This window comes from Convolutriloba macropyga, unplaced genomic scaffold (assembly GCF_964194025.1).
Source record: "Convolutriloba macropyga unplaced genomic scaffold, txConMacr16.3 SCAFFOLD_1231, whole genome shotgun sequence".
Taxonomy (NCBI): domain Eukaryota; kingdom Metazoa; phylum Xenacoelomorpha; order Acoela; family Convolutidae; genus Convolutriloba; species Convolutriloba macropyga.
In genome coordinates, this window is record NW_027452837.1 from 1 (window position 1) to 22,500 (window position 22,500).

At 33.3% G+C, this 22,500-nt stretch overlaps 1 protein-coding gene across 1 annotated transcript; it reads left to right on the plus strand.

Annotated features, from left to right (window-relative positions):
* The first annotated feature begins 518 nt into the window (after positions 1-518).
* Positions 519-1,874, plus strand: LOC142357841 (uncharacterized). Its single transcript, XM_075409347.1, has one exon. It carries the CDS (start codon positions 781-783, stop codon positions 1,831-1,833), a length of 1,053 nt encoding a protein of 350 aa, XP_075265462.1. The 5' UTR covers positions 519-780; the 3' UTR covers positions 1,834-1,874.
* The last annotated feature ends 20,626 nt before the right edge of the window (positions 1,875-22,500 follow it).

The following is a 22,500-nucleotide window of genomic DNA, read 5'->3' on the forward strand; positions in this document are numbered from 1 at the left end:
CTTTGCGAACGCTAGTTTACTACATTTGTTTTTTTCGCTGAGAGATGTGGTATCTTGTCTTTTAGTATAAAAATTTTATAGTTTAAAAGTTTTTGCAACCGAAACTAATTTAGTAAACCTGAATAAATTACTATTATTTTGTAGAGAAATATTTTTTTTGTTCGAAATTAATTTAGTTTGCATTATTAGTGGCATCATTTTCGAATAATTGTAAGTGTAATAAATGGATAATGAACTAATGCCCCCAAGTATTTTTAGTTATTTGAAACGCTCAAAATGATTTATATGTTACAGATTAGATTCTACTTCTCAAGATGTGCTGTTTTTGTTAACCAACTGTTCAATTGAGCTTTTTGTCTTCCCAGGTGGTTAAAGCTAATGGAGCGTAACTTAAACCTGCGCATCAGCCGGGTCTTCGATTGCGTAAACAAAAATAAACAAAAGAAACAAATAACACCAAAAGCTGAATTACAACCGCAATTTTGTTTCACAGCTTTGCTTTCGTTAAACAGAAAGAACTGTTTTGTGTAAACATCTATCGCTTTTTTGATGACACATAAAACAAATTTGGGATATTTTGAGACGTTTTTTTTCGTGTCGTTCATTTAATATTTTAGTTATTGAAATTAAATCTGGCGTTTTTGTTATTGACTTATGGTGTTAACATACTGCTTGCTCAATTATTGACACAATTAATTTTTAGCTCAATTATAGGCACAAAAAGCCTTAAAAAATTCGAAAAACTTTTCAGACGTAAACGTTATAATAAATTGATACGGAATGGGATCGCAAATTTTACATTCACGGCCAAATTTTCAGCTCTTGCAAATGTGTAACTTGCGAACAAGTAACGAAGATATTCCCACATATCGATCACACAACCGCAAGAAAAGAGTAACATTCGATTTACGAAAACGGCGAAGTTTCGATAAAAATGTGAATAAATTTACCAAAAACTCGCGAAATTCTATATCGTTACCTCCAATTTTATCTAAACCCATTCTGGAAAATAACGAAAAAGATTCACAATGTCAAAGTGATGTTACAAAACATTCTCTAAAATCGAATTCGACTAATACTTTTCACGAACGCGCTTGTCATTCGAAGAAACCTTCACCCGAAAAGGAAATGGACGAATTATCACACTGTGAAACAGTTGTGATCAAAAACAAACCCGAGTACAAAACGGACAACATTGGCGAAAGTCTATTTAGCAATGCTGTTTTAAGCTGCAAGTTTAACTATATAAAACTGCAATTGCAAACTGGAATAAATGTGAACATGTGCAACAAATTAGGCCAAACGCCCCTTATGCGTTGTTGCTTCATTGAAACTGCCAATCAACGAAAGCAAATGTTTAAACTGTTGCTATGCTACGGAGCCGACATTCAATTAGCCGACAAAAGTGGAAAAACAGTGCTTCACTATTCAGCTTTACTGGGCCGATCGGAATTAGTCGGGCTGATTTTGAACAACACTCTTTCGTTAGATTTAAATGGTTTAGATAAAAACGGCAAAACACCGTTAATGTATTCGGTTATGAGTGGCAGTGTTGAAACTAGTCGATATTTAGTTCGAGCGTTATGTCAATTTGGCCTTTCGGTTGACAGAACGGATTCGAGTGGGGTTACGCCGTATATAGCAGCCCGAACCTTGGGTTACACCCGGATAGCAGATATTTTACTTTATGAGGGTAATGCTAATGCGTCTCAAGGGGATAACAATTTCTACAGGTGTGCAGATGAGTGGGTTTTGATGACCAAGAAGGATAAACCCAAAAACATTTTGAAAGAGAAGACCGTTTTGCCAGCAATAAACACCGCGAACTCATAATTGTTCCCAACCAATTTTTTTAAATTGTAAAGTTATATTTTATGCTAAAATTGAAAAATACAATGTGACAAATAAAAATATACTGATAAATTTTATGCAGCGACAACTTGTTCCGATTTATTGATTGTGGGGGATGTGCTCCCCTAAGCCTCCACTTAAGCAAAGGCCATCTGCTACCGAAAAAATATATGGAAAGACCATGCTGGACCCAAATAGCAAATGAAAAGAGTTCAGCCCGTATTGAGAAACTCGATTTTAGCTCGAACCAAAAATTCTCCTGCGGACTTTCGCTGGCCCCAAATTTTAAAGCTGGGTTTTTCTCAGCACAAAAATGGCACAAGTAGTGATCGGTTGTGGTTCATAAAAATGTATCAAGAAAATACTAAAACAGAGAGTTTAAACCTTAAATGCACAAAGAATCATTAACGAAAGCATTAGAATCTTCTAACCGAAAAGCAATCAATCAATCAAAATTAAAAATGAAGTCTTTCAAGCTAAATCATCAGCAAAATTGCTTGGAGAAAAAAAACATACTGAAGAAAAAGATGAAGTCAATGACAGACACATTAAGAAACACAGCTTGTGGAATAAAAATTATATCGACCCTTTAAGAAAAGATTGCCCGTAAAACAAGAATCAGTCTAATCAATGCTCTATTTCTCAGTCATATTCATTACACAGGTACTCCGGTCAGTGATATAACCAAATATTTAAAAATACCCCTGAACAGTTAAATAATACTGTCAAATTTTTCTGCGACAGATGCATATGTGACAACTCATCAGATTTGAATTTCAACCATCGGCTACCCTCCGTTAGTTGTTTTCTTTAGTTCAGGGTTCTGATTTATTTCTATAAAATAGCTCATAACTAAATTACTCCAAACGAGAGCGTAGTATTTCTAAACATCATATTACCATCAACAAAAGATTTCATGGCGACAACTTAGATTAGGGCGCTAACTTTTCTGATCTTGTTCAATTTTCTCGTTTGTCTACCTAGTCAATGATTTTGCTCACATGTTGCCCAGTAAAAATAATTGTAATTAATTGTTTTCAAGAAGCTGGCATAAACTGCAAGATGGTGTTTCATTTTTTTTCGATTTTCAGTGTTTCAGTATTTCTAATGAATCTCTAAGTTATGGTGTTTTAACTTTCGATAATTTTGCAATTTTTTTCCGAAATGGAGTTCAAAACTGAAAAGACAGTCGTTAGAGCCGAACTGCCTGGTATCTCTGACTGGAAATCTTTGCACATACTTACTGCTCTTTTCTCCTCTCCCACTTACAACGACAAAAGATTTAAACTGCTCAGTACGTTAAAACTGCTTGCAATTGGTCACGATTGATTTTTTGTTTTAATATATTTTTAATACAGTTGCATTACTTGATACTCAATTAGTTGAAATAACCCATTCTTCAATTTTGATGATCAACAAATATGGAATTTAATCCATATTGAAACTATCTTAATCAATTTTTTTTTTTAAAATTTTTGTACTGAAAAAAAATATTATAAAATATGTTCGGCTATGCATTTGCAAAGCTGCATTTTATTTTTGTTCTAAAAAGATTTTTCTCAAATAAGTTTGGCTTTGAATTTGCAAAACTGCATTTTGCTACAAGAAAATCCAACTGAAATTAAAAAGCGCAGCCAGTGCTGAATCTAGGCTACATGAAGCGAGTACGCGAAAAAGACTTACTTTTTGTATTAAATTTTTTCTACTTAGGAACTATTGATCCTTAGCAACAACTTGCGAACATATCAAAACTTGTTCTCTTTTCGACAGGTCAATATCAAGTTTGGCCGTACAATCAAAAGTTTGAGCCACAAAAACGAAGTGTGACTGTTTTTTAAACGTTCAAATGCAGCGTTTGAAAACAGACTAGACTGTATGTTTGTTTAGAGTGTTAAACTGACCAGGTCCTGTCTTTTGAGCCAATTTTCGATAAATTTGCATTTTTTTTGATACTGCTGTTAACGTGAAATACTAGTCAATTTTTCTTATTTTAGTGTTTGTTGACAATGATGTCATTCAAAAAGAGAACGTAACGTAATTTTTAACTGAAAATCTGATGTCACTAAAAAGCTGTTAGTGGGTTAGAAGTTTTGTTGATTATTCTGTACGTCGAGCGCAGAAATTTCAGATTGGAAAATTTTCTAGAAAGTTCGAGTTTTTAAAAGCAGTGTTCGGAATTTCCAGTACCCTCTTCGGCAGAAAAAAACAAATGTCTAAAATTTGTGTTATTAACCTTTGTTTAATATAGCTCCAAGTTCATCTGTATAAAAAACTAGAGATGTACGGCTTCGAGGAGTTAAATAATACTAAAAGTATATAACAATTCAAAAACATAGAAAAACCAATTTTTTTCAATTTCGCTCTTTTCCTTTTTCGTTTTTGCTTTACTGAGATATAGAAATTACTATTTCACATACAGAACCATTGGATTGTGATAACTTGTCTAGTGCCCCCAAGTAAAGTGTTAAATGGTGTCAAACCATACTACTGAAAAGAAAAGTTATAACATATGCCAGTATTGGTCCCATAGGCAGCACATTAAAAATACACGTTTTTCTCCTCTATTTTAATAAGTGCAATGCAAACCCCAAAATTTTATACAGTGCTTACCCAAAATGTCATCTAGAGAATCACAATTATGTAATTCCTGCAACAATAGTCTAAAAATAATTGTAATTAATTGTTTTTCAGAAGCTGGCATAAACCGCAAGATGGTGTTTATTTTTTTCGGTTTTCAGTGTTTCAGTATTTCTAATGAACCTCTAAGTTATGGTGTTTTAACTTTCGATAATTTTGCAATTTTTTTCCGAAATGGAGTTCAAAACTGAAAAGACAGTCGTTAGAGCCGAACTGCCTGGTATCTCTGACTGGAAAACTTTGCATATACTTACTGCTCTTTTCTCCTCTCCCACTTACAACGACAAAAGATTTAAACTGCTCAGTACGTTAAAACTGCTTGCAATTGGTCACGATTGATTTTTGTTTTAATATATTTTTAATACAGTTGCATTACTTGATACTCAATTAGTTGAAATAACTCATTCTTCAATTTTGATGATCAACAAATATGGAATTTAATCCATATTGAAACTATCTTAATCAACTTTTTTTCTAAAATTTTTGTACTGAAAAAAAAATATTATAAAATATGTTCCGCTATGCATTTGCAAAGCTGCATTTTATTTTTGTTCTAAAAAGATTTTTCTCAAATAAGTTTGGCTTTGAATTTGCAAAACTGCATTTTGCTACAAGAAAATCCAACTGAAATTAAAAAGCGCAGCCAGTGCTGAATCTAGGCTACATGAAGCGAGTACGCGAAAAAGACTTACTTTTTGTATTAAATTTTTTCTACTTAGGAACTATTGATCCTTAGCAACAACTTGCGAACATATCAAAACTTGTTCTCTTTTCGACAGGTCAATATCAAGTTTGGCCGTACAATCAAAAGTTTGAGCCACAAAAACGAAGTGTGACTGTTTTTTAAACGTTCAAATGCAGCGTTTGAAAACAGACCAGACTGTATGTTTGTTTAGAGTGTTAAACTGACCAGGTCCTGTCTTTTGAGCCAATTTTCGATAAATTTGCATTTTTTTTGATACTGCTGTTAACGTGAAATACTAGTCAATTTTTCTTATTTTAGTGTTTGTTGACAATGATGTCATTCAAAAAGAGAACGTAACGTAATTTTTAACTGAAAATCTGATGTCACTAAAAAGCTGTTAGTGGGTTAGAAGTTTTGTTGATTATTCTGTACGTCGAGCGCAGAAATTTCAGATTGGAAAATTTTCTAGAAAGTTCGAGTTTTTAAAAGCAGTGTTCGGAATTTCCAGTACCCTCTTCGGCAGAAAAAAACAAATGTCTAAAATTTGTGTTATTAACCTTTGTTTAATATAGCTCCAAGTTCATCTGTATAAAAAACTAGAGATGTACGGCTTCGAGGAGTTAAATAATACTAAAAGTATATAACAATTCAAAAACATAGAAAAACCAATTTTTTTCAATTTCGCTCTTTTCCTTTTTCGTTTTTGCTTTACTGAGATATAGAAATTACTATTTCACATACAGAACCATTGGATTGTGATAACTTGTCTAGTGCCCCCAAGTAAAGTGTTAAATGGTGTCAAACCACACTACTGAAAAGAAAAGTTATAACATATGCCAGTATTGGTCCCATAGGCAGCACATTAAAAATACACGTTTTTCTCCTCTATTTTAATAAGTGCAATGCAAACCCCAAAATTTTATACAGTGCTTACCCAAAATGTCATCTAGAGAATCACAATTATGTAATTCCTGCAACAATAGTCTAAAAATAATTGTAATTAATTGTTTTTCAGAAGCTGGCATAAACCGCAAGATGGTGTTTATTTTTTTCGGTTTTCAGTGTTTCAGTATTTCTAACGAACCTCTAAGTTATGGTGTTTTAACTTTCGATAATTTTGCAATTTTTTTCCGAAATGGAGTTCAAAACTGAAAAGACAGTCGTTAGAGCCGAACTGCCTGGTATCTCTGACTGGAAAACTTTGCATATACTTACTGCTCTTTTCTCCTCTCCCACTTACAACGACAAAAGATTTAAACTGCTCAGTACGTTAAAACTGCTTGCAATTGGTCACGATTGATTTTTGTTTTAATATATTTTTAATACAGTTGCATTACTTGATACTCAATTAGTTGAAATAACTCATTCTTCAATTTTGATGATCAACAAATATGGAATTTAATCCATATTGAAACTATCTTAATCAACTTTTTTTCTAAAATTTTTGTACTGAAAAAAAAATATTATAAAATATGTTCCGCTATGCATTTGCAAAGCTGCATTTTATTTTTGTTCTAAAAAAATTTTTCTCAAATAAGTTTGGCTTTGAATTTGCAAAACTGCATTTTGCTAACTAATTTATTAAACCTGAATAAATTACTATTATTTTGTAGAGAAATATTTTTTTTGTTCGAAATTAATTTAGTTTGCATTATTAGTGGCATCATTTTCGAATAATTGTAAGTGTAATAAATGGATAATGAACTAATGCCCCCAAGTATTTTTAGTTATTTGAAACGCTCAAAATGATTTATATGTTACAGATTAGATTCTACTTCTCAAGATGTGCTGTTTTTGTTAACCAACTGTTCAATTGAGCTTTTTGTCTTCCCAGGTGGTTAAAGCTAATGGAGCGTAACTTAAACCTGCGCATCAGCCGGGTCTTCGATTGCGTAAACAAAAATAAACAAAAGAAACAAATAACACCAAAAGCTGAATTACAACCGCAATTTTGTTTCACAGCTTTGCTTTCGTTAAACAGAAAGAACTGTTTTGTGTAAACATCTATCGCTTTTTTGATGACACATAAAACAAATTTGGGATATTTTGAGACGTTTTTTTCGTGTCGTTCATTTAATATTTTAGTTATTGAAATTAAATCTGGCGTTTTTGTTATTGACTTATGGTGTTAACATACTGCTTGCTCAATTATTGACACAATTAATTTTTTAGCTCAATTATAGGCACAAAAAGCCTTAAAAAATTCGAAAAACTTTTCAGACGTAAACGTTATAATAAATTGATACGGAATGGGATCGCAAATTTTACATTCACGGCCAAATTTTCAGCTCTTGCAAATGTGTAACTTGCGAACAAGTAACGAAGATATTCCCACATATCGATCACACAACTGCAAGAAAAGAGTAACATTCGATTTACGAAAACGGCGAAGTTTCGATAAAAATGTGAATAAATTTACCAAAAACTCGCGAAATTCTATATCGTTACCTCCAATTTTAGCTAAACCCATTGTGGAAAATAACGAAAAAGATTCACAATGTCAAAGTGATGTTACAAAACATTCTCTAAAATCGAATTCGACTAATACTTTTCACGAACGCGCTTGTCATTCGAAAAAACCTTCACCCGAAAAGGAAATGGACGAATTATCAAACTGTGAAACAGTTGTGATCAAAAACAAACCCGAGTACAAAACGGACAACATTGGCGAAAGTCTATTTAGCAATGCTGTTTTAAGCTGCAAGTTTAACTATATAAAACTGCAATTGCAAACTGGAATAAATGTGAACATGTGCAACAAATTAGGCCAAACGCCCCTTATGCGTTGTTGCTTCATTGAAACTGCCAATCAACGAAAGCAAATGTTTAAACTGTTGCTATGCTACGGAGCCGACATTCAATTAGCCGACAAAAGTGGAAAAACAGTGCTTCACTATTCAGCTTTACTGGGCCGATCGGAATTAGTCGGGCTGATTTTGAACAACACTCTTTCGTTAGATTTAAATGGTTTAGATAAAAACGGCAAAACACCGTTAATGTATTCGGTTATGAGTGGCAGTGTTGAAACAAGTCGATATTTAGTTCGAGCGTTATGTCAATTTGGCCTTTCGGTTGACAGAACGGATTCGAGTGGGGTTACGCCGTATATAGCAGCACGAACCTTGGGTTACACCCGGATAGCAGATATTTTACTTTATGAGGGTAATGCTAATGCGTCTCAAGGGGATAACAATTTCTACAGGTGTGCAGATGAGTGGGTTTTGATGACCAAGAAGGATAAACCCAAAAACATTTTGAAAGAGAAGACCGTTTTGCCAGCAATAAACACCGCGAACTCATGATAATTGTTCCCAACCAATTTTTTTAAATTGTAAAGTTATATTTTATGCTAAAATTGAAAAATACAATGTGACAAATAAAAATATACTGATAAGTTTTATGCAGCGACAACTTGTTCCGATTTATTGATTGTGGGGGATGTGCTCCCCTAAGCCTCCACTTAAGCAAAGGCCATCTGCTACCGAAAAAATATATGGAAAACCATGCTGGACCCAAATAGCAAATGAAAAGAGTTCAGCCCGTATTGAGAAACTCGATTTTAGCTCGAACCAAAAATTCTCCTGCGGACTTTCGCTGGCCCCAAATTTTAAAGCTGGGTTTTTCTCAGCACAAAAATGGCACAAGTAGTGATCGGTTGTGGTTCATAAAAATGTATCAAGAAAATACTAAAACAGAGAGTTTAAACCTTAAATGCACAAAGAATCATTAACGAAAGCATTAGAATCTTCTAACCGAAAAGCAATCAATCAATCAAAATTAAAAATGAAGTCTTTCAAGCTAAATCATCAGCAAAATTGCTTGGAGAAAAAAAACATACTGAAGAAAAAGATGAAGTCAATGACAGACACATTAAGAAACACAGCTTGTGGAATAAAAATTATATCGACCCTTTAAGAAAAGATTGCCCGTAAAACAAGAATCAGTCTAATCAATGCTCTATTTCTCAGTCATATTCTTTACACAGGTACTCCGGTCAGTGATATAACCAAATATTTAAAAATACCCCTGAACAGTTAAATAATACTGTCAAATTTTTCTGCGACAGATGCATATGTGACAACTCATCAGATTTGAATTTCAACCATCGGCTACCCTCCGTTAGTTGTTTTCTTTAGTTCAGGGTTCTGATTTATTTCTATAAAATAGCTCATAACTAAATTACTCCAAACGAGAGCGTAGTATTTCTAAACATCATATTACCATCAACAAAAGATTTCATGGCGACAACTTAGATTAGGGCGCTAACTTTTCTGATCTTGTTCAATTTTCTCGTTTGTCTACCTAGTCAATGATTTTGCTCACATGTTGCCCAGTAAAAATAATTGTAATTAATTGTTTTCAAGAAGCTGGCATAAACTGCAAGATGGTGTTTCATTTTTTTTCGATTTTCAGTGTTTCAGTATTTCTAATGAATCTCTAAGTTATGGTGTTTTAACTTTCGATAATTTTGCAATTTTTTTCCGAAATGGAGTTCAAAACTGAAAAGACAGTCGTTAGAGCCGAACTGCCTGGTATCTCTGACTGGAAATCTTTGCACATACTTACTGCTCTTTTCTCCTCTCCCACTTACAACGACAAAAGATTTAAACTGCTCAGTACGTTAAAACTGCTTGCAATTGGTCACGATTGATTTTTTGTTTTAAAATATTTTTAATACAGTTGCATTACTTGATACTCAATTAGTTGAAATAACCCATTCTTCAATTTTGATGATCAACAAATATGGAATTTAATCCATATTGAAACTATCATAATCAACTTTTTTTCAAAATTTTTGTTCTGAAAAAAATATTATAAAATATGTTCGGCTATGCATTTGCAAAGGTGAATTTTATTTTTGTTCTAAAAAAATATTTCTCAAATAAGTTTGGCTTTGCATTCGCAAAATTGCATTTTGCTACAAGAAAATCCAACTGAAATTAATAAGCGCAGCCAGTGCTGAATCTAGGCTACAAGAAGCGAGTACGCGAAAAAAACTTACTTTTTGTAATAAATTTTTTCTAGTTAGGAACTATTGATCCTTAGCAACAACTTGCGAACATATCAAAACTTGTTCTCTTTTCGACAGGTCAATATTAAGTTTGGCCGTACAATCAAAATTTGAGCCACAAAAACGAAGTGTGACTGTTTTTTAAACGGTCAAATGCAGCGTTTGAAAACAGAATAGACTGTATGTTTGTTTAGAGTGTTAAACTGACCAGGTCCTGTCTTTTGAGCCAATTTTCGATAAATTTGCATTTTTTTTGATACTGCTGTTAACGTGAAATACTAGTCAATTTTTCTTATTTTAGTGTTTGTTGACAATGATGTCATTCAAAAAGAGAACGTAACGTAATTTTTAACTGAAAATCTGATGTCACTAAAAAGCTGTTAGTGGGTTAGAAGTTTTGTTGATTATTCTGTACGTCGAGCGCAGAAATTTCAGATTGGAAAATTTTCTAGAAAGTTCGAGTTTTTAAAAGCAGTGTTCGGAATTTCCAGTACCCTCTTCGGCAGAAAAAAACAAATGTCTAAAATTTGTGTTATTAACCTTTGTTTAATATAGCTCCAAGTTCATCTGTATAAAAAACTAGAGATGTACGGCTTCGAGGAGTTAAATAATACTAAAAGTATATAACAATTCAAAAACATAGAAAAACCAATTTTTTTCAATTTCGCTCTTTTCCTTTTTCGTTTTTGCTTTACTGAGATATAGAAATTACTATTTCACATACAGAACCATTGGATTGTGATAACTTGTCTAGTGCCCCCAAGTAAAGTGTTAAATGGTGTCAAACCATACTACTGAAAAGAGAAGTTATAACATATGCCAGTATTGGTCCCATAGGCAGTACATTAAAAATACACGTTTTTCTCCTCTATTTTAATAAGTGCAATGCAAACCCCAAAATTTTATACAGTGCTTACCCAAAATGTCATCTAGAGAATCACAATTATGTAATTCCTGCAACAATAGTCTAAAAATAATTGTAATTAATTGTTTTTCAGAAGCTGGCATAAACCGCAAGATGGTGTTTATTTTTTTCGGTTTTCAGTGTTTCAGTATTTCTAATGAACCTCTAAGTTATGGTGTTTTAACTTTCGATAATTTTGCAATTTTTTTCCGAAATGGAGTTCAAAACTGAAAAGACAGTCGTTAGAGCCGAACTGCCTGGTATCTCTGACTGGAAAACTTTGCATATACTTACTGCTCTTTTCTCCTCTCCCACTTACAACGACAAAAGATTTAAACTGCTCAGTACGTTAAAACTGCTTGCAATTGGTCACGATTGATTTTTGTTTTAATATATTTTTAATACAGTTGCATTACTTGATACTCAATTAGTTGAAATAACTCATTCTTCAATTTTGATGATCAACAAATATGGAATTTAATCCATATTGAAACTATCTTAATCAACTTTTTTTCTAAAATTTTTGTACTGAAAAAAAAATATTATAAAATATGTTCGGCTATGCATTTGCAAAGCTGCATTTTATTTTTGTTCTAAAAAAATTTTTCTCAAATAAGTTTGGCTTTGAATTTGCAAAACTGCATTTTGCTAACTAATTTAGTAAACCTGAATAAATTACTATTATTTTGTAGAGAAATATTTTTTTTGTTCGAAATTAATTTAGTTTGCATTATTAGTGGCATCATTTTCGAATAATTGTAAGTGTAATAAATGGATAATGAACTAATGCCCCCAAGTATTTTTAGTTATTTGAAACGCTCAAAATGATTTATATGTTACAGATTAGATTCTACTTCTCAAGATGTGCTGTTTTTGTTAACCAACTGTTCAATTGAGCTTTTTGTATTCCCAGGTGGTTAAAGCTAATGGAGCGTAACTTAAACCTGCGCATCAGCCGGGTCTTCGATTGCGTAAACAAAAATAAACAAAAGAAACAAATAACACCAAAAGCTGAATTACAACCGCAATTTTGTTTCACAGCTTTGCTTTCGTTAAACAGAAAGAACTGTTTTGTGTAAATATCTATCGCTTTTTTGAAGACACATAAAACAAATTTGGGATATTTTGAGACGTTTTTTTTTCGTGTCGTTCATTTAATATTTTAGTTATTGAAATTAAATCTGGCGTTTTTGTTATTGACTTATGGTGTTAACATACTACTTGCTCAATTATTGACACAATTAATTTTTTAGCTCAATTATAGGCACAAAAAGCCTTAAAAAATTCGAAAAACTCTTCAGACGTAAACGTTATAATAAATTGATACGGAATGGGATCGCAAATTTTACATTCACGGCCAAATTTTCAGCTCTTGCAAATGTGTAACTTGCGAACAAGTAACGAAGATATTCCCACATATCGATCACACAACCGCAAGAAAAGAGTAACATTCGATTTACGAAAACGGCGAAGTTTCGATAAAAATGTGAATAAATTTACCAAAAACTCGCGAAATTCTATATCGTTACCTCCAATTTTATCTAAACCCATTGTGGAAAATAACGAAAAAGATTCACAATGTCAAAGTGATGTTACAAAACATTCTCTAAAATCGAATTCGACTAATACTTTTCACGAACGCGCTTGTCATTCGAAAAAACCTTCACCCGAAAAGGAAATGGACGAATTATCAAACTGTGAAACAGTTGTGATCAAAAACAAACCCGAGTACAAAACGGACAACATTGGCGAAAGTCTATTTAGCAATGCTGTTTTAAGCTGCAAGTTTAACTATATAAAACAGCAATTGCAAACTGGAATAAATGTGAACATGTGCAACAAATTAGGCCAAACGCCCCTTATGCGTTGTTGCTTCATTGAAAATGCCAATCAACGAAAGCAAATGTTTAAACTGTTGCTATGCTACGGAGCCGACATTCAATTAGCCGACAAAAGTGGAAAAACAGTGCTTCACTATTCAGCTTTACTGGGCCGATCGGAATTAGTCGGGCTGATTTTGAACAACACTCTTTCGTTAGATTTAAATGGTTTAGATAAAAACGGCAAAACACCGTTAATGTATTCGGTTATGAGTGGCAGTGTTGAAACTAGTCGATATTTAGTTCGAGCGTTATGTCAATTTGGCCTTTCGGTTGACAGAACGGATTCGAGTGGGGTTACGCCGTATATAGCAGCCCGAACCTTGGGTTACACCCGGATAGCAGATATTTTACTTTATGAGGGTAATGCTAATGCGTCTCAAGGGGATAACAATTTCTACAGGTGTGCAGATGAGTGGGTTTTGATGACCAAGAAGGATAAACCCAAAAACATTTTGAAAGAGAAGACCGTTTTGCCAGCAATAAACACCGCGAACTCATGATAATTGTTCCCAACCAATTTTTTTAAATTGTAAAGTTATATTTTATGCTAAAATTGAAAAATACAATGTGACAAATAAAAATATACTGATAAATTTTATGCAGCGACAACTTGTTCCGATTTATTGATTGTGGGGGATGTGCTCCCCTAAGCCTCCACTTAAGCAAAGGCCATCTGCTACCGAAAAAATATATGGAAAGACCATGCTGGACCCAAATAGCAAATGAAAAGAGTTCAGCCCGTATTGAGAAACTCGATTTTAGCTCGAACCAAAAATTCTCCTGCGGACTTTCGCTGGCCCCAAATTTTAAAGCTGGGTTTTTTCTCAGCACAAAAATGGCACAAGTAGTGATCGGTTGTAGTTCATAAAAATGTATCAAGAAAATACTAAAACAGAGAGTTTAAACCTTAAATGCACAAAGAATCATTAACGAAAGCATTAGAATCTTCTAATCGAAAAGCAATCAATCAATCAAAATTAAAAATGAAGTCTTTCAAGCTAAATCATCAGCAAAATTGCTTGGAGAAAAAAAACATACTGAAGAAAAAGATGAAGTCAATGACAGACACATTAAGAAACACAGCTTGTGGAATAAAAATTATATCGACCCTTTAAGAAAAGATTGCCCGTAAAACAAGAATCAGTCTAATCAATGCTCTATTTCTCAGTCATATTCATTACACAGGTACTCCGGTCAGTGATATAACCAAATATTTAAAAATACCCCTGAACAGTTAAATAATACTGTCAAATTTTTCTGCGACAGATGCATATGTGACAACTCATCAGATTTGAATTTCAACCATCGGCTACCCTCCGTTAGTTGTTTTCTTTAGTTCAGGGTTCTGATTTATTTCTATAAAATAGCTCATAACTAAATTACTCCAAACGAGAGCGTAGTATTTCTAAACATCATATTACCATCAACAAAAGATTTCATGGCGACAACTTAGATTAGGGCGCTAACTTTTCTGATCTTGTTCAATTTTCTCGTTTGTCTACCTAGTCAATGATTTTGCTCACATGTTGCCCAGTAAAAATAATTGTAATTAATTGTTTTCAAGAAGCTGGCATAAACTGCAAGATGGTGTTTCATTTTTTTTCGATTTTCAGTGTTTCAGTATTTCTAATGAATCTCTAAGTTATGGTGTTTTAACTTTCGATAATTTTGCAATTTTTTTCCGAAATGGAGCTCAAAACTGAAAAGACAGTCGTTAGAGCCGAACTGCCTGGTATCTCTGACTGGAAATCTTTGCACATACTTACTGCTCTTTTCTCCTCTCCCACTTACAACGACAAAAGATTTAAACTGCTCAGTACGTTAAAACTGCTTGCAATTGGTCACGATTGATTTTTTGTTTTAATATATTTTTAATACAGTTGCATTACTTGATACTCAATTAGTTGAAATAACCCATTCTTCAATTTTGATGATCAACAAATATGGAATTTAATCCATATTGAAACTATCATAATCAACTTTTTTTCAAAATTTTTGTTCTGAAAAAAATATTATAAAATATGTTCGGCTATGCATTTGCAAAGGTGAATTTTATTTTTGTTCTAAAAAAATATTTCTCAAATAAGTTTGGCTTTGCATTCGCAAAATTGCATTTTGCTACAAGAAAATCCAACTGAAATTAATAAGCGCAGCCAGTGCTGAATCTAGGCTACAAGAAGCGAGTACGCGAAAAAAACTTACTTTTTGTAATAAATTTTTTCTAGTTAGGAACTATTGATCCTTAGCAACAACTTGCGAACATATCAAAACTTGTTCTCTTTTCGACAGGTCAATATTAAGTTTGGCCGTACAATCAAAATTTGAGCCACAAAAACGAAGTGTGACTGTTTTTTAAACGGTCAAATGCAGCGTTTGAAAACAGACTAGGCTGTATGTTTGTTTAGAGTGTTAAACTGACCAGGTCCTGTCTTTTGAGCCAATTTTCGATAAATTTGCATTTTTTTGATACTGCTGTTAACGTGAAATACTAGTCAATTTTTCTTATTTTAGTGTTTGTTGACAATGATGTCATTCAAAAAGAGAACGTAACGTAATTTTTAACTGAAAATCTGATGTCACTAAAAAGCTGTTAGTGGGTTAGAAGTTTTGTTGATTATTCTGTACGTCGAGCGCAGAAATTTCAGATTGGAAAATTTTCTAGAAAGTTCGAGTTTTTAAAAGCAGTGTTCGGAATTTCCAGTACCCTCTTCGGCAGAAAAAAACAAATGTCTAAAATTTGTGTTATTAACCTTTGTTTAATATAGCTCCAAGTTCATCTGTATAAAAAACTAGAGATGTACGGCTTCGAGGAGTTAAATAATACTAAAAGTATATAACAATTCAAAAACATAGAAAAACCAATTTTTTTCAATTTCGCTCTTTTCCTTTTTCGTTTTTGCTTTACTGAGATATAGAAATTACTATTTCACATACAGAACCATTGGATTGTGATAACTTGTCTAGTGCCCCCAAGTAAAGTGTTAAATGGTGTCAAACCATACTACTGAAAAGAAAAGTTATAACATATGCCAGTATTGGTCCCATAGGCAGTACATTAAAAATACACGTTTTTCTCCTCTATTTTAATAAGTGCAATGCAAACCCCAAAATTTTATACAGTGCTTACCCAAAATGTCATCTAGAGAATCACAATTATGTAATTCCTGCAACAATAGTCTAAAAATAATTGTAATTAATTGTTTTTCAGAAGCTGGCATAAACCGCAAGATGGTGTTTATTTTTTTCGGTTTTCAGTGTTTCAGTATTTCTAATGAACCTCTAAGTTATGGTGTTTTAACTTTCGATAATTTTGCAATTTTTTTCCGAAATGGAGTTCAAAACTGAAAAGACAGTCGTTAGAGCCGAACTGCCTGGTATCTCTGACTGGAAAACTTTGCATATACTTACTGCTCTTTTCTCCTCTCCCACTTACAACGACAAAAGATTTAAACTGCTCAGTACGTTAAAACTGCTTGCAATTGGTCACGATTGATTTTTGTTTTAATATATTTTTAATACAGTTGCATTACTTGATACTCAATTAGTTGAAATAACTCATTCTTCAATTTTGATGATCAACAAATATGGAATTTAATCCATATTGAAACTATCTTAATCAACTTTTTTTCTAAAATTTTTGTACTGAAAAAAAATATTATAAAATATGTTCGGCTATGCATTTGCAAAGCTGCATTTTATTTTTGTTCTAAAAAGATTTTTCTCAAATAAGTTTGGCTTTGAATTTGCAAAACTGCATTTTGCTACAAGAAAATCCAACTGAAATTAAAAAGCGCAGCCAGTGCTGAATCTAGGCTACATGAAGCGAGTACGCGAAAAAGACTTACTTTTTGTATTAAATTTTTTCTACTTAGGAACTATTGATCCTTAGCAACAACTTGCGAACATATCAAAACTTGTTCTCTTTTCGACAGGTCAATATCAAGTTTGGCCGTACAATCAAAAGTTTGAGCCACAAAAACGAAGTGTGACTGTTTTTTAAACGTTCAAATGCAGCGTTTGAAAACAGACTAGACTGTATGTTTGTTTAGAGTGTTAAACTGACCAGGTCCTGTCTTTTGAGCCAATTTTCGATAAATTTGCATTTTTTTTGATACTGCTGTTAACGTGAAATACTAGTCAATTTTTCTTATTTTAGTGTTTGTTGACAATGATGTCATTCAAAAAGAGAACGTAAAGTAATTTTTAACTGAAAATCTGATGTCACTAAAAAGCTGTTAGTGGGTTAGAAGTTTTGTTGATTATTCTGTACGTCGAGCGCAGAAATTTCAGATTGGAAAATTTTCTAGAAAGTTCGAGTTTTTAAAAGCAGTGTTCGGAATTTCCAGTACCCTCTTCGGCAGAAAAAACAAATGTCTAAAATTTGTGTTATTAACCTTTGTTTAATATAGCTCCAAGTTCATCTGTATAAAAAACTAGAGATGTACGGCTTCGAGGAGTTAAATAATACTAAAAGTATATAACAATTCAAAAACATAGAAAAACCATTTTTTTTTCAATTTCGCTGTTTTCCTTTTTTCGTTTTTGCTTTACTGAGATATAGAAATTACTATTTCACATACAGAACCATTGGATTGTGATAACTTGTCTAGTGCCCCCAAGTAAAGTGTTAAATGGTGTCAAACCATACTACTGAAAAGAAAAGTTATAACATATGCCAGTATTGGTCCCATAGGCAGTACATTAAAAATACACGTTTTTCTCCTCTATTTTAATAAGTGCAATGCAAACCCCAAAATTTTATACAGTGCTTACCCAAAATGTCATCTAGAGAATCACAATTATGTAATTCCTGCAACAATAATCTAGAAAAGCATAAATTCACTCGTTTCTTTTGCCACAAAAGTCATGTATATGACTTCTAAATGCACGGATTTCGAAAAAACCGACATTGACGTTCTGATCAAATTAGACAAAAATCTGCCTCACATATGCAATGACTGCAAAAATAACAATGACAGTGTCATTTTCAAAACACCTCTAAGATTGATGACCAACTCTTTGAAATCAAGAAACAAGTGAAAAAGTTTGCGCAAAACGCTGAAAAATCAAATGATATTGACCGTAAAACTTGACATTAGTGAACTGAAAAAACTGAAAAGTTACGCCCAGTCCCTTGGAAATGTAACAAAAAGAGTCAGAAGTTCTATTGAACGTGAGAAAGTAAACCTAAGCTCAGCACTTGGTAATTATGTGGCAATCAAAATGTTCACTAAACCATAACTTATACTAATTTGCTGTGGCTACAATCCACGCACTAGAATTATTTTCCTATGGTCATCTGGATAACTAACAGACCTACTTAATGAAACTGAATTAACACGCTCAAATCAGATCTGTGAAAACTTGATACTGACGGGAGACATAAATTTCTCCAAAACTGACTGGAAATCAATGAGCTCAAGTGATGATTATGAGAATACATTCCTTGAAAAGTTGTTTGAATTAATTTTTTCAAACCTTGTTAAGAGAAAACTTGATGTAGTCCTAGTCAACACCCTCAACCCAATTATAAGCTGCGACTTGGACAATAATCTTTTTTTTTCTAAATACTCCACAAATCACAGACCTTGCTCTGATCACAACCCCAATCTGCACTTTATCGAGCACGTGCATCCATGCCCTCATATCTACTCGAAGTATCAAATTTGATTTCAGAAAAGCAAACTGGAAAAACGTAAACGAGCAAACAACAAGATACAACAATGTGAACGTCCTGGTTCAAGAATGGTACAAATGGATCAAAAATATTCTCGAAGCAAACATTCCTAAAGTCACGCGGCGTCGGGCCTCACTTCCACCCTGCCTAGCATCATCAACATCCCACCTAATCAAGAAACTGGAAACTAAAAAGAAACGATGGCAGAAAAATAAAACTGAGCAGGCGCCTTAAAATAAAGAAACTTGAGAAACAAATACCAATTGAATTGGAGAAAGATCAATCAATTTTTGAATCCGAAATTTTTGCAGAGTGATGGTTCAGTATTATACAGAAATATCATGGGGCAATACGAAAGAGTCCATCCATACCCTCCATTGTAAACTATGCAAGTACAATCGCTAAAACCGATCATTTCAATGCAGAACTTTTTAACTCTTTCTTTCAAAACGTGTACAGTAACAAAGTTGGCTACAAACCAGCAGTCTTGAGAAGAAAATTCATTTCTCTGCAAATAACAGAAAACCTGATATCAAATCTATCAAGTGAATTATAACTCAAAAAGTCAAACGGACCCGATAACATTGGTAACATAATTTTTAACTTTTACTCAGCAATTTTGTGCAAGTCACTCGTCCTTCTTCTTCAAACAATTCCCAATGAAAAAATTTCCTTCTCCCTAGAAAAAAAATCAATTAACTCCAATATCTAAGGAGGGAAACAAAGCAGAAGTAAATTGCTATAGGTCCATTATTCTACTCTGTTGTGTCCAAAATTTTTGGAAAAGTGATTTTTGACGAAAAAAATTCTCGTTGTCGTCACAGATTAACCGAAAATCAATTTGGCTATAGAAAGAATAGATCGAGGACTACTCAACTTCTGCTTTTTCTCTACACATTATATCGATAATTTGACAAAATATCACCGGACAATTTTAGTATCCTCTACTTAGATTTTGCAAAAGCTTTTGATAAAGTACCAAATCACCTTCTCATTAAAAAACTCGAAAGACTTGCAGCAGGAGGGATTATTTTATTACTCTTGCACTAATACTTAGAAGATAGAAAACAATTTGTCAAAATAGGAAATTGTTGTTCAAGTTTGGAGAACATAACAAGTGGAGTTTCACAAGGTTCCATACTTGGACCAATACTGTTTTTAATTTTGATCAATGGCTTGCCAGATGCAAATTCCGATATTGAAAATTTTGGATTTGCAGACGACTATAAGTTCATTGTTCATGATAAGGCAAAATTAGACAGAAGCGCAAAAATATTGAAGACTGCTGTCGAGAGGACGAAATGGAGTTAAACGCGAATAAATGTAAGTTGTTAAATGTTATGGGTAAGCTCACTCACGACATCTATGTGTGCCAGGAAATCAAACCAACAGAATCCCAAAAAGAGCTTGGTATAATCATTACATCGAACGTCTCATGGCAAGTTAACTGCAACCACACAGTACAAAAACAGACTACTGATTTTTTCCAAATAAAAAAAATATGTCAGCAATCAGCTCAACATCAGTCAAAATGAACTGATATACTGGTTATATTGTTCCAATACTAACTTAGTGCTCACAAGCATTGTTGCCATACCGCACCAATATGTACAAAATTGAAAAAGCGCAGATCATGGCCACAAAATGGATTTAAGGAAAATCACTTCAAAGTTACAAAGAACGTCTCATTAGCCAGAAACTCCTCCCGCTTTGTCACTACGTTGAACTGCATGGTCTTCCTCTCTTACCAGCTATAGCATAAGAGAGTATGAAATTGAGTATGAAATGAGTATGAAATTGCAAAAATTTATAAAGCCCTCGAAGACGCGAGGACAAGGCAACACTGTAGAGGTGAACTGAAAGTTGAAATTAACTGGCTAGTCAAATCCGATGAAAACTACTTCCACCGATCGAAACACTTGTACAGCGTTGTATATAGAAATATTCACAAATCTACTCGAAGTATCAGAAAAGCAAACTGGAAGAACGTAAACGAGCAAACAACACTGTACAACAATGTGAACGTCTTGGTTCAAGAATGGTACAAATGGAAAAAGAATATTCTCGAAGCAAACATTCCTAAAGTCACGAGGCGTCGGGCCTCACTTCCACCCTGGGTAGCCTCATCAACATCTCATCTAATCCAAAATCTGGAAACTAAAAGGAAACGATGGCAGAAAAATAAATCTGAGCAGGAGCCTTAAAATAAATAAACTTGAGAAACAAATACCAATTGGAATGGAGAAAGATCAATCAAATTTTGAATCCAAAATTTTTGCAGAGCGGTGGTTCAGTATTATACAGAAATATCATAGGGCAATACGAAAGAGTCCTTCCATACCACCCGTTGTAAACTATGCAAATACGATCGCTAGAACCGATCATTACAAAGCAGAATTTTTTAACTCTTTCTTCCAAAACGTGTACAGTAACAAAGTTGGTTACAAACCAGCAGTCTTGAGGAGAAAATATAATTTTCTGCAAATAACAGAAAACTTGATATAAAATATATCAAATGAACTACAACTCAACAATTCAAAGGGACCCAATAACATTGGTAACATAATTTTTAACTTTTGCTCAGCAACTTTGAGCAAGTCACTCGTCCTTGTTTTTCGTACAATTTCCAATAATAAAATTCCCTTCTCCGTGGAAAAAAAGTCAATTAACACCAATATCTAAGGAAGGGAGCAAAGCAGAAGTAAATTGCTACAAGCCCATTATTCTACTCTGCTGTGTGTCCAAAATTTTTGAAAAAGTAATTTTTGACGAAAAATATTCTCGTTGTCGTCACAGATTAACCGAAAATCAATTTGGCTACAGAAAGAATAGATCGGCAACTACTCATCTTCTGCTTTTTCTCTACACATGATATCACAAATTTGACACAGTTTCATCGGACCATAATAGTATCCTCTACTTAGATGGTCTTCTTCTCTTCTTAGCTATTACATGTAATGAGTATGAAATTGCAAAATTTTATAAAGCCCTCGAAGACGAGAGGACAAGGCAACACTGTAGAGGTGAACTGAAAATTGAAATTAACCGGCTAGTCGAATCCGATAAAAATTACTTTCACCGAACGAAACATTTGTACAGCGTTGTAAATAGAAATATTCACAAATCTACTCGAAGTATCAAAATTGCTTTCAGAAAAGCAAATTAGAAGAACGTAAACGAGCAAACAACACTGTACAACAATAAGAACGTCTTGGTTCAAGAATGGTACTAATGGAAAAAAAATATTCTCGAAGCAAACATTCCTAAAGTCACGAGGCGTCGGGCCTCACTTTCACCCTGGGTAGCATCATCAACATCTCATCTTATCAAGAAATTGTAAACTAAAAAGAAACGATGGCAGAAAAATAAATCTAAGAAAGAGCCTTAAAATAAAGAAACTTGAGAAACATATAGCAATTGGAATGGAGAAAGATCAATCAAATTTTGAATCTGAAATTTTTGCAGAGCGGTGGTCCAGTAATACACAGAAATATCATAGGGCAATACGAAAGAGTCCTTCCATACCACCATTGTAAACTATGCAAATACGATCGCTAGAAGAGATCATTACAAAGCAGAAATATTAACTATTTCTTCCAAAACGTGTACAGCAACAAAGTTGGTTACAAACCACCAGTCTTGAGGAGAAAATATAATTTTCTGCAAATAACAGAAAACTTGATATCAAATATATCAAGTGAACTACAACTCAACAATTCAAGGGGACCCAATAACATTGGTAACATAATTTTTAACTTTTGCTCAGCAACTTTGAGCAAGTCACTCGTCCTTCTTTTTCGAACAATTTCCAATAAAAAATTCCCTTCTCCTTGGAATATAAGTCAATTAACA